This window comes from Acomys minous (assembly GCF_964271855.1).
Source record: "Acomys minous genome assembly, chromosome: 3".
NCBI lineage: Eukaryota > Metazoa > Chordata > Mammalia > Rodentia > Muridae > Acomys > Acomys minous.
Window position 1 is genome coordinate 101,558,757 of NC_140485.1, and position 15,637 is coordinate 101,574,393.

At 45.3% G+C, this 15,637-nt stretch overlaps 1 protein-coding gene across 3 annotated transcripts in view; it reads left to right on the forward strand.

Annotated features, from left to right (window-relative positions):
* The window catches only part of NT5DC1 (5'-nucleotidase domain containing 1), a 98,228-nt gene continuing 82,591 nt past the window's right edge, over positions 1 to 15,637 (forward strand). For 2 of the 3 annotated variants that reach the window (XR_014777880.1, XM_084775381.1), the window contains exons 1-6: positions 1 to 184; positions 7,071 to 7,162; positions 8,723 to 8,794; positions 11,070 to 11,194; positions 13,980 to 14,059; positions 15,517 to 15,601. Coding sequence is in view for 2 of the 3 variants with exons in the window: in XM_084775381.1 (XP_084631507.1) it covers positions 92 to 184; positions 7,071 to 7,162; positions 8,723 to 8,794; positions 11,070 to 11,194; positions 13,980 to 14,059; positions 15,517 to 15,601 (547 nt within the window). In the remaining variant the exon portion in view is untranslated. The remainder of the gene's footprint in view (positions 185 to 7,070; positions 7,163 to 8,722; positions 8,795 to 11,069; positions 11,195 to 13,979; positions 14,060 to 15,516; positions 15,602 to 15,637) is intronic. The other variant, XM_084775382.1, reaches the window with a different exon arrangement.

The following is a 15,637-nucleotide window of genomic DNA, read 5'->3' on the forward strand; positions in this document are numbered from 1 at the left end:
CTGCTTGCTAGTCTCTCTAGTCGGGCCTTGGCAACGCCTGCACGCACGCTCTTAGCAGCCTTCCGGTTTGGGCACCAGCCGCTGCGCAGCCATGTCTGAACACTTCTCCCTGGCCGCCTGCGACGTGGTCGGCTTCGACCTCGACCACACGCTGTGCCGCTACAACTTGCCTGAGAGCGCCCGGGTGAGTGGCGCTGGCAGCACCAGGCGCACGGCCTCCACGGCGGCTGCGCAGAGTGTCTTAGGTCCCTGGGCGCTGGGCGGAAGTGTGCTTGCGAGGGTCCTGTAAACCCGAGGAGGAAGCCAGGGGCAGAAGATTGTGCCAGGTCAAGCTGGGCAACCGGCTTCTAGGGTACTGGAAAGGCGGGGTCGGGGGCTTCGGGTGTCATTTGCAGATCCCAGGCCCTGGTGTTTCTTTCCAACTCCTCTGGGTACCAGCTGAGTGGGTACAGCTGCTTGTTTTGGACTTCTGGAAAACATGGCTGCATCTTGTCTTTTGCAAGCCCAAATATTCACCTGTCAGTTTAAGCACTGTAGTCAAGGAGATTGTGTAATAGTCTTGTGAGAAATACCAGCTGAAGTCATTAACGTCTTAGACCTACTTTTGTCTTTACCGCGAGAAGAAAAGAGGATTTACTGTGCACCTCCTACTTGTTTTGTGCAGTTTAAAATAAAGGAACTCCAGGACAGCCTGGGCTACACAGAGAAACCATGTCTCGAAAAACAGAAAAACAGAAAGAAAGAAAGAAAGAAAGAAAGAAAGAAAGAAAGAAAGAAAGAAAGAAAGAAAGAGAAAGAAAAGTTGTAATCTCAACAAAATCTACCCAGACTGTGAGGGAAGTAGACCGCTTTTTGTGTAGGCTTGTACCCTCATCTTAATTTTTCTGACTGTTTGGTTTCACAAGAAACTGAAGAATTAAAAATATTACTGTGAGAGATCTACGTAGAACTCTGCAGCCAAATGTTACCATGTTCAGGACAGCAGCCCCAAGTGTCTAGCTCTGTGACACTGGGCAAATAACCTGGGTTCCTTCTGGTTTCCCTGGCAGGGATTAAGTGGGCAGTAGATGTGTGGTGCTTTAGAGCTTGTCCGCGTTAAAAGAAAAATTGTTTGCTGTTTTGGTTTGCACCCAGAGTATTTGGGTAGACTAGATCATTAGTGCAGACAACAGCCAGGGCTGGTCAGTGTGGTCCCACCAGTGTCCCAGTTGGTCAGGTACTCCAAAATCAAAATTGAGGCTCCTGAATCACTCCTATGTATTTTCTGCATACAGATGCTAAAAAAAGAAAAAAGAAAAGAAAGAAAGGAAGAAAGAAAAGTGTTCCCAGCTGGCACTCAGTTCCTCAGTTACACAGATCTCACTCACTTCCTTTCTCAGCAATTTGAAGCTATTTCTTTAAGTCTCGGTCCTTTGGCTACTCTTTTTTTTTTTTTCTTCCCCAGTAACATATACCTACTTTTATAGCGCAATGCATGGACAGGTCATGTGGCACTTGCAATGATGCATTTGAAAGAAAGGAGAAGAAAAGCAAAAGGGGATAGGTACTCAGGTAGGCAGCAGATGGTCTTTTTACCATCTGAATAATGTTGAGATATCACCAGTATCGGGGGCATCTTTCTGATGCCTTTGGCTACTCTTTCACAAAGGTCTTCGGATGTTACTTTCCTTCCTTCAGTGCCTTTCAGATTCCTGTCTGGTTCATGTTTTCCCATGCACTTCATGATCTGTATTCACCATCGTTCACGGGGAATATGGTTGGTCATGTGAGGAGCCAGTTTCGTGCATGTGTGAGCATAAAACTTGAGGATATAAGATCCACAGGATACACTATTGCAAGTTTTGAACTGCAGTGCTGTTTTTAAAGGTTGAAAACAGTAGCCTCGTAAGTCTCGGGCTATTCTTAGTGTGGAAATCCTCACAGCATGCTGAGCACTGGGACATAGTTAGGGGCACAGAGACCAACCACACACAGGTAGGTGTCTCTCCGCGGGCAGCAGCCTGTTAGCAGAAAGATGGTGTAAAGTTCTTTCCATCCTATGGTGGAGGGCAGTATTTGCTAAGGCTTGCTGCATGCTATTTCCTGTCCTGGAAGGTCTTGTTCCTTCCTCACAGTGTCTCTCTTCATCAAGTACAATTCCTTTAGGAAAGCACGGCCCATCCTTCTCTTCCCACCTATGGCTTTTTTTTAAATAATTTTTTTATTAATTTATTCTTGTTACATCTCAATGGTTATGCCATCCCTTGTATCCTCCCATTCTTCCCTCCCTCCCATTTTCCCCTTACTCCCCTCCCCTATGACAGATCTAGCCAATGGACAGGACATTCTCCACAGTTGAGTGGAGAGTGGGGTATGACTTTCACACATACTCTGGTGCCTCATAATTGACCATGTCCCCTGGAGGGGGAGGCCTGGTGGCACTCAGAGGAAGGACAGCAGGTTACCAAGAAGAGACTTGATACCCTATGAGCATATACAAGGGGAGGAAGTCCCCCTCACCCACCTATGACTCTTACGGAGTCACCACTTTCAATTTTCCTCCACCTGACTTCTCCAAACACTCACTATAAGGTTTAAACATTTCCCACGTACTCTTTCAACTCCTCCCCAGAGCCTCCGTCTTCTTAGCTCCAGCCTGACTGACAGTGTTTTCTGTGTCCTGAGTGTTAGCACTGAGGGTACTGGGCTCAGTACTTGACCATGTGGTTGGAACTAAAGAACTGTTGTAACTGGATATAACATAGTCATGTTTTCTCTTTTTGGTATGGTGTACGTATGTATGTGTATATGCACACGTGGGTGTGCTTCCCACGTGAAGGTCAGAGGTCGATGTCAGATGTCTTCCTCTCCTGCTCTCCACTTTTCTTTTGAGACAGTATGTCTCAGTGAACCTGGAGCGCAGACTTCCACTAGACTGGCTGGCCAGCAAGCCCACTGGATCGGTCTGTCCCCACCCCCATTGGGAGTACAGATTCATGGTACTGCACTGTACAGCCTCTATTCCAATATGCATTCTGCTTAGATGAATAGGTTGAATTTGTCTCAGTTACTTTTCTCATTGCTGTGACCAAATACGTGAAAAGAAGCAAGTTATGGAAGGACTTCATTTGATTCATTGTCTCTAGGGTTCAAGTCCATCCTGGCAGTGGAGGCATAACGACAGGAACCTGAGGCCACAGCCAGGAAGGAGAGAGATAAATGCCGGTGCTCTGCTGGCTGTGTGCATGTGTGTGGAAGTCAGGGCACTGTCTATAAGGAGTTGGTTATCCCCTTCCACCATGTGGGTTCTGGGAATTGAACTCAGGTTGTCGGACTTGGCCGCAAGCACCTCTACCCACTGAGCCATTTCTTAACCCCTCCAGTTTATTTTTTATGAATGGGTCTCTTCACTGAGCCTAGTGCTAGCTCATTATTTCCGCTAGGCTGGCTGGCCAGAGAGCTTTGGGTAGTGCTGTCTCCACTGAGCCATCTCCGGGATCCCTCTACTGGCTTTTTATTCCACTTTCATTTAGTCTGGGCCTTCCACCCTGCGGGTGGTACTGCAGTCATTCAGGGACAGTTATACCTCCCCCACCCACACCCACCCCACCTCCACCAGGTATATCTGTCTGGAAACACCTTCAAAGACACGTCCAGCCAAAAGGCGTGTTTCCTAGGTGGTTCCCAATCCAGCCAAGTTGAACAAAGTATCTGTAGCAGCATTACAGGCCCCCTGGAGGATTTGTAGACTGTGAACCACACGAGATGGTAGGTAGGTAACCAACAAGGTACCGAAAGGTTAAGTCCTTAGCACAACTGGATATCTTTGGGTCACCCCAGCATGGGTGCTGACGCTGAGTTTCCATTTCTCAAATGCAGGCACTCTTATAATGCAGAGAGGCCCAGGGCAGGGTGTCCACACTGAGTTGCAGTTGGGGGGGGAGGGGGGGGACAGGTGAAAAGGAGCATGCGCAGTACAGCGGAGGTGGGTGTTCAGAAGGTGCAGACTGCAGAAGCTTTAGAGAGATCAGGGGTTTTCTAGGTGAGGGCATTTAACAAGTATATGGTGTTGGGCCAATGTGGATCTGTATGTGTGTCCCTTCTCCCAGGCTTCAGGAATAGCATCCCAGAGGACATGATGATGCTCAACACCTGTATTCTCTGGGCTTGCAGAACTGAACGGTCAAGTAGCAGCCCCTTCCCTCTTATCTCTGGTTGGGAGAATGGGGTGTCTGGCACTGAGAATGCGCACCCCATCTGAAAGAGTAGCCACACACCAGTCTTTCCAACAGTAACCAAGAGGCACTCCGTCCTGCCAGGTCTTCTAATTCATTTTTGAACGCTGGATCTCTGAACTAGTTTGAAATCTTTCCATTTCGGGGAATCACCTCATTTTTCGATACAGCAGGATCATAGGGTTGCCAGACATAGCAAATTAAAACACAGGGCACATAGTTCAATTTGAGTCTCAAATTACAGAAGCATTCCTAGGTTTTTTTGGGAACGCCCCAACTATTATATGGAACATGCTTATCAGAAAAACAACAAACTCTATTTGCTGTTAATCTAACATTCAGATTTACCTCATCGTTATTTGGAAACACTAATGGCATCCAGCCCTATGCTGAAGGCTGGCAGGATGTGAATATTTATAACAGTGGAAATGGGCAGGTGTTAGAGTCAATTGTGTTCTTGGTTTATGGCTAGCACAGGACTGTTAATAATGGCAAATGCTTGTGTTGGATTTGCCTGTGTGCTAAGTATCTCTCAGCGCTTTGTATCTTTTAACCCTATGCTGGAAATCGGCCTTGCAGGCAGGATCATGACAGATACATATTTATTACAGTTCATAGTACTTAACTTTGAGCCTTGGTATGATCCAGTACATTAAAAAAAATTTTCTTTTCAACATGTGTATCTGTGGTCCCTAGGCTTAATGACTCTTGTAGGAGCCGAGCATGGTGGAGCATGCCTTGAATCCCAGCACTAAGGGGGCGGAGGCAGGCGGCTCTCTCTTAGTTCCAGGCTAGCCAGGGTTACATAATAAGAGCCTGTCTTAAGAGAGAAATAAAAGAATCATGTAAGAGTCCACCAGGCCTCTCTCTCTCTTAAAGTCTAGTGGCTTGAGAAACAGCGCTGTATTGTTGATATATAGTGGCACTGCTGGCCTGGATGGCGGTCACACTGCGCTAGACAGGAGTCATACTTACAGTATTTTCAGTTGGCTTTTCGACAGAGAGCAGTTCTATTTGACGTTAGTCTTGCCTTTCTCCGTACTCATTGCCCAGCCCTCAGCCCCCTCCACCCCAGCTATAGCAGAGTCCCGGCCCTGGGTATCTGCACCTGGCTGATTCTCCATGGTCCTGGGTTCGCCCAGCTCTGCCTTGTCTTCCAGGTGTTGGTGTGTCACTAAACTTGGCTCACAGACTCAGCCAGCCTCTCAGATCAGCAAGCTCTGGAGAGCCACCTTTCTCTGACCTTCAGTGCTAGGGTTCCAAATGGGTGTCATGCCCAGATGTTACATGGGTGCTGGGGATTTGAACCCGGGCCTCGTGCTTATGCAGCCCACTGAGCCATCTTCTCAGCTTCAGGTTACTTAAGATAAATGGGTATTTTAATTTAAAAAAAAATGTTGAATGTGGTCTCTTCCCTGGGGGGCTGTTGGCCACCAACCCATGAGGGCAGGAGGAGCAAAGGCGGGTAGAGGGCTCCCACCTGCAAGGCCAGTGAGAATGAAGGAAAACGACCTCCAGGAAACCAGTTCAGTGAGATAGTTCAAGTTTATTCAGGGAGAGCAAAGGCTATATAGTCCTTGGGGAGTGGGAGGTGGTTCACAGGAGAGGTGTAACTAATTAGTTGAAGGTAGGGATTCCAAGGATGCTTCGATTTTTATTTGGCAGCACACTCCTGTCATATGAACAGGAACACAGAACCTAATTATCCTATAGGCACAGGGAGGGGAGACCTAGCAGGGACCTGTGCCAAAGGCCATATATCAGATGTGGTTAGAGACATCTATGCCTAATGACACTCTCCAGATGAGGTGAGACAGTACGAGCACCTGCTGGGGAGAGCGCATCCTTCATCTACTGCGCAGCTCAGGAAGTCTATCTGGCCTCGGAGGCCTGCAACCTCAAACAGCAGGGTCCTCCAGCAGTTGAGTAATCAAGTCTGTCCTCAACGATCAGCTTTGCTTTATCCTGCGTTTTCCTCCAAAGGCTCTCCTCCTCCTTTGTGCTTAGTTGTCCTCTTTACATAGAGACTGCGAAGAGAAATAAGAAATGCCCGGTGTCTGATGGAGACCTCATGTTTCCTCCTAACTCATCAGCCGAGTATCTCACCGAGTCTCTTAGCCCAGCCCTGATGGACCCAAGATAGATAATAGTGAGAGAGTGGTCAGCGTGCTTATTGTCCTGGTAGCCGTCTAGTATGGGGCTTCTCGGCCTTCCTAGTGCTGCGACCCTTTAATAAGGTTCCTCCCCTTGCGGTGACCCCCAGCCTTAAAATTATTATCATTGCTGCTTCATTTGCTACTGTTACAGACTATAGAGTAAATAAATACTTTGGGGTATAGAGGATTGCCGAAGGGACCCACAGGTTGAGAATCACTGGTCTGGTGGCTACAAAGTAATGTTAGGTCAGGTCCCCCCCATCCCACCCCCTAGTTTTTCGAGACAGAGTTTCTCTGTGTAGCCATGGCTGTCCTGGACTCACTTTGTAGACCAGGCTGGCCTGGAACTCACAGGGATCCACCTCCCTCTGCCTCCCAAGTACTGGGATTAAAGGCGTGCGCCACCACGCCCGGCCATGCATTGTCAGGTCTTAATGAGGAGCTCTAATCCATTAGGCCCTGCGTCTGAGATTAATGCCTGTCTCTGGTAGTGTACTTGTGTTCTGATGATATAATTTCAGGGCTCTTCGGGGCTGACAGATCACCTGGGAAGATGGCTAAACTGCAGAACTTCACAGTTAGAAACATTCCTCTCCTACGGGGCCCCATCAGTGATTCGTTTTGGTTTTCAGGTCTATGAAGTTAAGAGTGACCAGTGAACTTTATAGTTAATCTCTCTTTTTGCTTCCCTTATTTGCAGCTCATTTATAACAGCTTTGCTCAGTTCTTAGTCAAGGAGAAGGGCTACGATAAGGAGTTGCTCACCCTGACCCCAGAGGACTGGGATTTCTGGTAAGTCCCCCATCCTTCTTTTTCCGTCTACATCCCCTGTGGCTGCTGATACAGTCTCACTTCTTACTCTCTGTGAAGGTGGGCAGTGAAATGCGAAATTAGTCAGGGGACAAAATAACTTCTATTCTAAAAGTTTTGTGTTTAGTGAATTACAATACTGTACTTTAAACATGTTTAGACTTCTTTTAATATGAAAATGAACTTTCAGCTTGTAACTACTTGTAGGATATTTTTTATGGAGTTTTCAATTGGTCACAGCTAGGAGCATGTGAGGTTACTAAGAACTATAATTTATATCTTTGCGGAAAATGTTCTTTTTATTTTTTTTTAATATTAAGAACCACAGAAGAGGCGTCATCATGGTTAAGTGACTGAATTAGGACATTTTAATAAAATATTTCTTTCTGATTCTTGCTGTTCATTCCTTTCCTGGTTTATGATTTTCAACTTCACAAAGGGCGTTCTTTTGTCTTTTGTCTTCATTTAAACAACAAAAAAGAAGCAAGAACACTTAATAAATTTAAGTTGTTTGGTTTGGACAGGTGTGGTAGCATATGCATGTGAGTATGAATATAGTTCCCACTACCTAAGGTCTGAGGGAGGAGGATGCTGTTCAGGGCTGGCTGGGCAGCATCGAAAGTCCTGCGTCTTAAATTAAGATTGGAAAGATGGCCCAGTCAGTAATCTGCAAGCAAGAGGACCTGGGTTCGGTCCTCCAGAGCTGGTGCTTCCCAAAGCTCAGAGATCATTGCAAAAAGAGAGGGTGGAAAGATCATAAAATGTAGGGGTGGTGACTGACTGCGAGGGAGCGAACTGTTCTCAGGACGGAACAGGGTAGTTGCACATACGAACTCACACACAGGTATTGACAGCATGCACACATCCTGGCTTAGCTTGAGTCAGATAAAATCCCAGTGTGGAGCAGGGAGATGGGCAACAAATCTTAGTATTTGACCTTTTTTTTTTTTTTTTTTTAAACTGGTTTTCAATAATAGGCCTTGCCCAGAGGGTAAGTTTTTATAAGTTAGGGGGAAGTATGTTAGAAACAGTGTGGAAAACACCCTAGCAAAGATCTTAGCTTGTGCTTTGTAAATGTCTGTGGATGTATCTATTTATGAGCATCTTTCTGTTTGTGTGTGTGCGTGTGTGTACTCATGTGCACACAGATACACATGTGTGCTGTCGCAAAAGCACACATGTGAAAGTCAGGGGTCAGCTTTCAGAAGTCTCTTCTCTCTTCCACCATGGATCTGGGGGTTGAAGTCAGTTTGTCAGCTTTGTTCAGCCATCACTTTTACACACTGAACAATCTTACCTGCCATGTGCTTTTAGATGGTGGAAAACATTTGTATGTTTTAACAAGATACAGGAAAATCTTCATTTAGTGTTTTTAAGTGGTACTTCATGTTCTTGGATGTCCTTTCTCATTGGTTAACGCATCCTTCATTTAGGCGGGGGAAAAAATCTCTTTAACATTATAACATCTGATACTACAGGTTTTTTGTCTCTGAGGTTAACTACGTATAGGAGCCGATTGATAATCAGACTTTCCCGTTTTAGTTGCAAGGGTTTGGCTCTGGATCTGGACGATGGGACCTTCTTTAAGCTTGCGGCTGATGGCACTGTGCTCAGGTAATCTGACGTAATGGTGATCAGAGTCTCACTCCTTCCAGGATACTCGATTACTAGTGTATAGTCCTTAAGCTGCAGGTGGGGTCATTGTTCAGTCGATCAGATGAGAGATAGTATCTCCGTATTACTTTTAACTTCTTAGAAATACGTGCAGGAAATATAGTAGAAAATAACATGCCTTGTGTCACTGCCTCCCTGCCCTTTTTAAAAGATCATGGATGCTGCACTGTTCGCCTTTTATCAGGCACTCAGAATACCATCAGGGACCCTGTGAGTACAGAAGATGCTGATGGGTGCTGGGTAGAGGTCTGTGTGTACCCCTTTAGGCCGCACTTGCTTCTCCTGCAGGGCTCCCTTTGAACCGTGTCAGCCCCGTGCTCTGGTTCCCTTTCTGTCCCTCCTCTCCAAGTGCGTGCAGACCTCTCAAGGGCTGACCAGGGTGTGGGGAGCAGTCAGTATGAAGCTGCTGTCACTGCTGAGTGTCACAGAGAGCACCATGGAGTGAGGATCTGCTTCCCAACACATGTTATGCTAACATGACCAGACAGGTGCTCTGCCTTTTTTATACCCTCTTGCGCTCAGCGCCACAGAGGACTCAGTGTGCAACCCCTGTAAGCATTCCGCCTTCTGATGATATCACTTTTTTTGTAGTCAGGTTGCTTTCGTATTTCTCCCAGACTGCCCTAAATTTTTCTGGCAGCTGGGGTGTGTCTTTCTGTAGGCAATACTCTGTCCCTGACCCTTAATTCTGTAAGCGTTCTTGGTAATCTTCAGTCATTCTCTAGTTGCTAACTTCTGTCTGCCTGTCTGCCCAGTCCCTTCTCTCTCTCAATCCAACCTCTGAGTAACCTGAAGTTCCTCTTTCAGACTTGGTTCCTCTTTTACACTTTGTCTCCGGATGGTTTTTTTGGTCTTACACAGTAGATTCTTGTCTGCTCATGTTTGCCCGGAGGATCCCGCCACCTTGACACAGAGCACTCGGAGGTGTCAGTCTCTCAAGAAAAAGACTCCATGTGTGTTCTTCCTCATCTGCTCTTCCTTCATTTCTTCATTTTCCCCTTCAGAATCTTTCCTAACCAAAGTTAAATACACTTCCATGTTTTCCCTATGAACTATTTTAAATGCCGACTGTCTACTTAACTGTGTGGTGAGAGTCCCCTACAAAAGCCCTAGTGAAGCAGAACCAGCATCCTGAGCATAGAACCTATTTCTGCATCCTGTTCTGTTGGGGACATTTCTCTGACTTCTGCTTGCCAGTGTGATGCTGATATGTTTGTTGCTCTGATGTATGTGTCCTTGTGTGGGCAAGTATGCTGCTCTTGTCACCACAGCCCCTTGGTGCTGCCACTCCTGTGTACCTCATGTGCCTCATAGTCTAACCACCTCTTCCTCCTTTCTGCCAAAGTTACTCTTCCCACCAGTCTGCATGGTTGTGCCTTAATTGTTCCAGTTGGATGATATGTATTTTTGTCTTGCCGTGTGTGTGTGTGTGTGTGTGTGTGTGTGTGTGTGTGTGTACACATGTATGTGCGAGTGCACATGCATGTTCCTGGGACTAGATGCCAGGGCCACACACATGCTAGGCTAGTTTCCTATCACCAATCTACATCCTCAGTGCTTTTCTTTTCCTTTTATGTATAAGACAACATCTCTCATATCTTCTAAGATGGCTTTGAACTTGTGGGCCTCTGGTCTACCCTCAGGAGAGCTGGGCTTCCAAGCATGTGCCACTACAATGACTTTGTCTCATCTTTTGATGACACTACGGCTTCTCCAGGAAAGAGCAGGTTCTTCTGTAGCTGTGAATAAGGCAGCTCCTCCCTCCTTGCCAGTGCAGAGACTAAAAGAGGCAGAACCAGAGCTATGCAGAAGTCCCGGAGCGTCCAGATGATGATCTCTGAACTGATCTACTTTTACTTGTGTTGCTGCTTAGATGTTTCCTGTCTTAAGTGCGTAGCATCGTGGTTGCTGTTATGACCATAAAGAGCATATAGAATCCCAGACCTGTTGAGATCAACCCAGGTGAAAACCAGAGACACAGAACGAAAGATAAGAGTCAGGCATGGTGGCCCGTCAGTATACCCCTTTAGACTATACTTGCTGAGGCTGAGGCAGGAGGATCACACATTTGAGGCAACCTAGGCTGTTTAACAGAATCCTATCTCAAGAAAAGAGGGGGGAAAACTCAAAAAACAGAACTGTGTTAACTCCAGTGGGATTGGGGCTCAGTAATCCCAGTGTCCTCAAAGAGGTAATGCAGTCCTGTCTTCAACAGGGCGAGCCACGGCACCAAGATGATGAGTCCAGAGGCACTGACCGAGGCCTATGGCAAGAACGAGTGGAGGCACTGCGCGTCAGACAAACGCTGTGCGTCCAAACCCGACATTCCTTGCTGCTCAGGTAGGCTCATCCACCACCCACACTGCTTGACTTTTAGCCTCTCACCTGTAGTGTGACGACACAAAGAAGAGCCTCCATCCCTCTGGACAAGCAAGATGTCCAGAGGAATGGCTTCTCCTTTGTAGCACCAGGATGTATTATTTTTAGGGTGTGTCTGGTTTCTGTTCGGGGTCGAGGTGTGCTTACATACCGCGTTTCCAGTGCTGTAAGGAAGCTTTCATTGAATCTCCTCTTGGCCCACACTTGCTCTGGAATAAGACTGTTTCCCTGAGGATGGTGCTCCCTTGGCTGGCCTGGGTTCTTGACGCAGCCATTACAACCTCCATCCTCGCTTTCCCTGTCTCCCGAGTCTTTGTATTTCACTGCCTGGCACTTCTGTATCCTAGACTCTGCTTCCTTATCGACAGCCTGATCTCCTGCATCTGAGTTTATTTTGAAATGATTCCACATGTTTGTCTCAAGTCTGTAAAAAGCTTTACCTGAGCTAAACAGTAATGAAGCAGTATTTCAGAAATTAATTATTTACTGACAAAGGCGTGCATGGATCGATTTGACATGGTTGATCCCTTTTTATGGACAGGAGTCCTCAGGAAATCATACCGTTTCTTTGTTCTCTCTGCTTTAACCCTCTGCTCTTTCTACCACACCACAATGTTAAAATGTACCCTCTCCCTTTCAATCATGTGATAATCCAAAAATAGTCAACATTTGTTCTGTGGTGTTGCCTTGTTACATTTGCCACCTTTGGGGATGTCTTTATGTCTCTCTGGTGGTTTGAAAGTGTTTTTGACAAAGTCAGTGTTTAAGAAAATAGGACTTTGCCTTAGAGTTCAGTTTAGGAGGCTTTTGTACATGTCAGTCAAAGGTTTCCTCCCTGAGTAATAATGAACTGCTATCTGTGTCTGGGAATGTCGCTCCCTGGTACAGTGTGCCTAGTGTGCGTGAAGTCTTGTGTTCAGTTCCCAGGAGCAAACAGCCCTGTGAAGTAACTTCTTCCCTTTTCCAAGGAAAGCTAGGCTCATAGCTAAGTGTTTCACTTGGGAGTTTATTCAAAATCAGGAATATGTTTTAAAAGTAAAATGTTTCGGATATACAAGAAAGAGCAGGTCCCCAGTTGACCCAGTTATGACAGGCTCATTTGTCCACAACATTCCTGCCAAAGGGCGCTGTGTCTTTGAATCGACCTTTCCTGCTGCTTTGTTTCTCCATGAGCGTCTTGGTGGTTTGGAACTGGCCTGATCTTACCTGGTTCTGCCAGAGATGCCATCCATGTGTGCAGAGCCTGGGACGTCAGACTGTGCTCCACAATAAAGGCCCATCTCCTTTCAAAATAAGACTTTAAGTACATATAGGTGCACGTAGAGCCTAGAGAAGGATGACAAGGCAACCTGGAGCTGGAGTTACAGGCGTTTGGTTGGAGCCACTGTGCGTGCCGGGGTCTAAACTCGGGTCCTCTGAAGGAACGGCGCATGCTCTCAGCCACTGAACCTTCTCTCACCCCTCAAATAAAATCTTATAAGTAGAAAGAAGTATGAAGGGGAAAAGGCCCAGCAGATCCATAAAGTGATTGGACTATGCCTGCATTAAAGTACGATCCGAGCCCATCTGTCTGGTAAAATGAGATATTTTAAAAATAAGGAACTAGGAACCCTGGGTTTCACTGAGATTCCTGGGGAGAGGGAGGTGCCCGCTTCACTGGCTTGATAGTTGAGTTGGCCACGAGGTTCCAGGGCCTTTGGGAGAACGCACGTGACCTTGTTATATCTTTTGGGTGATGCTGCTCAGCAGCACAGATGGGGTCAGATGTTGGGTGTCAGGAATGTGGACTGGACCGTCAGAAGTCTTGCCTGGGACGTGGAATCCAAAGGTGGCAGATGTGCCAAGAAGGGCTTGGATTTGGTTTACTCAAGGCCATCCAGGAGTTTACTTGTCTCATATTCTTGAATTTTTCCGATATGTGTCGTTACCCCCTGGATGTCATCTTTGTCTGAAATGGCATACAAGTTAAATGCAATATTTAGCTGGGCTATTATTATTTAACACAGGCATTAGGGCAGTTTATGGAGCACACTTCATAAGACTCTAATGTTAGATTATTTGACTGTTTTAAAACTTGATGACATTTAATAACATTATGGCTTCTTCATATTGTGTTTTATAGTGATAATATATTCTGTTTTGAGGGTATATATTTTACAGTGAAATGTGTTTTAATAAAATGTTTAGCTTACATATGTCATGTTTCAACTTTCTTTTAGTGTCATTAAACCTTTAAAATGCTCGCTCATATACTCTGAATAGAAATAAAATTTTAATATGAAAAAAGAAAGGATAGCCTGTAATGTCAATTTGAATTGAAATGGGCTTTTCACTGAAATTACTATAGGAAGTTCTCCATATGCAGCCGAGAGTATCAGTGTGCACTGCCTTGTTCAAGGACAAGCGTTACACGAGTAACATGTGCCCCAAATAAAAATTAAAAAGGCCAGAAAGGTTCCGAGTTCAATCCCCAGAAGTCACACTTAAAAACCAGGGCATGCATGGTGCAATCCCAGGGCTTAGAAGCAGAAAGACATGGAGTCCTGGTGTTCTTAAAAACCAACCATAGAGGAATGGCCTCCGCATGCAGGCGCACACCACCACTGCACACTCACGCCTTTTCCCCACTTCCGACACGGAATAATAAGTGGAAGCTTTCCTGATAGTTAAGTGAGCACTCAGACCCACAGGTTTCTCTATTTGCCACAAGCAGGAGACACTGACTTTGTCTGTCTGTCTGTTTCAGGAAAGTGTTATTTCTATGATAACTACTTTGACCTGCCTGGGGCTCTTCTGTGTGCCAGAGTGGTGGATTCTCTAACAAAGGTGAGTGGGCACTCATTTAAAAAAGCAAAACTGTATTTACTCATAAGTTCTAGGAGTTAATTATGTGTAACTTTTAAGTTGAGATTTCACTTTGTTTTCTTTGGGTGGTCTCAGAGGTGACCGAATAAGCAGACATGGTGAATTTGGTTGCCAATATTTTTGGAAAATTAAATAACAGTACCCTTTCTTTAAAAAAAATAAAATAAATAAAATAAAATAAATGTTTGGTCAGGAAAAAGTCACTCCCTTCTCCAGTAGGGGGTGTAAAAGTCTAGAAAAAGGAAACAAAACATGCTCTGGACAGTTATTTTCTTGCTTCCATTAGCCGATTAAAAAAAAAAAGTATAGGTAATTAAGAAAACTTCCTTGTGCTTTTATGTATTCTAAATATCAAACCAGAAACATGAGGCAGATAGTTTTAATTAATCATTTGCTTTGTGCCTGCCCAGGAGATAAATATCTTTTAATTTGACAATTTATACTTAGACTTAAGACCTATGAATATAGCTGTGTTTGCATGCATGTCTTTTAAAACTCACAATTAAGCATGTAAGTGGCTTATTGTTAAAATGAAAACTACAGCCTTGTATCCATGAACGTTTTTGCGAGCAGGAGAGATTTTCAATTTGGTTTGGTTTGGTTTGGTGCTGGGGATTTTCCTCAGGGCCTTGAGTATACAGGTGTATCCCCACAGAGGTGTACCCCAGCATAGTGGTTTTTATTAGCAGAATATGGAGGCTGTTCCTTCTCTTACACCAATGGGGGTGCGGAGTATTACATCCTCGCCTCCCCCCCAGGCCTGGGGATCAAACCCACGTCCTTCCGCATCCAGGCAAGCGCTCCACTGCTGAACTCCACCCCTGTTCATCAGCCTTTTGTATTCTGTAGTGTGCATCATGATGTAAATGTAATCTTTTTTGTATAAAAAGAAGACAGTGTTTCTATGAAGCAAAAGGCTGAGGAGTCATGTAGTTGGATGTAAATTTTTTTGGTAACCTGGAAAATTCTCTGTAAAATGATTTCCATTCTGGACTGAGCACCTCACTCGTCCTGCTGCGGTGACTTGGTGATATTTGTGTGGCATGCAGTTGTGGTGGACACCGAATTCTGAGCTCAGCTGCTTTGGGCCCTGTGGCACCACCACGCATTCAGTGGCGGGTTCTGTTATCTCAAAAGCTGTAGCATGTGGCTAGATACCCTATAGCGTTAGACAGTAGGAACGAACCTTGTTCCCTTAGTTGGGCTGTGTGAACTTCGTATTTAGTTATGTTTTTTGTGTGTTGACTTGTACTGGTGATTTTTTTTTAGAAGGAGTATTTCTGTATTAATCTGTCATGTTTTCCAAAACTCAAATTTCTACCTTAAAATCAACACACATAATGATTTGCTGTAGCTTTACCACTATGCTGAGAAACAGAATCACTGCACTTGTTACATTTGGAAATTTCTTTTTTTAGCAGAACAGAGGTCAAAAAACATTTGATTTTTGGAAGGATGTAGTTGCTGGTATACAACACAATTTTAAAATGTCAGCCTTTAAGGGTGAGTAACGTGAAGAGAGGCTTCCTGGTAGAGGTT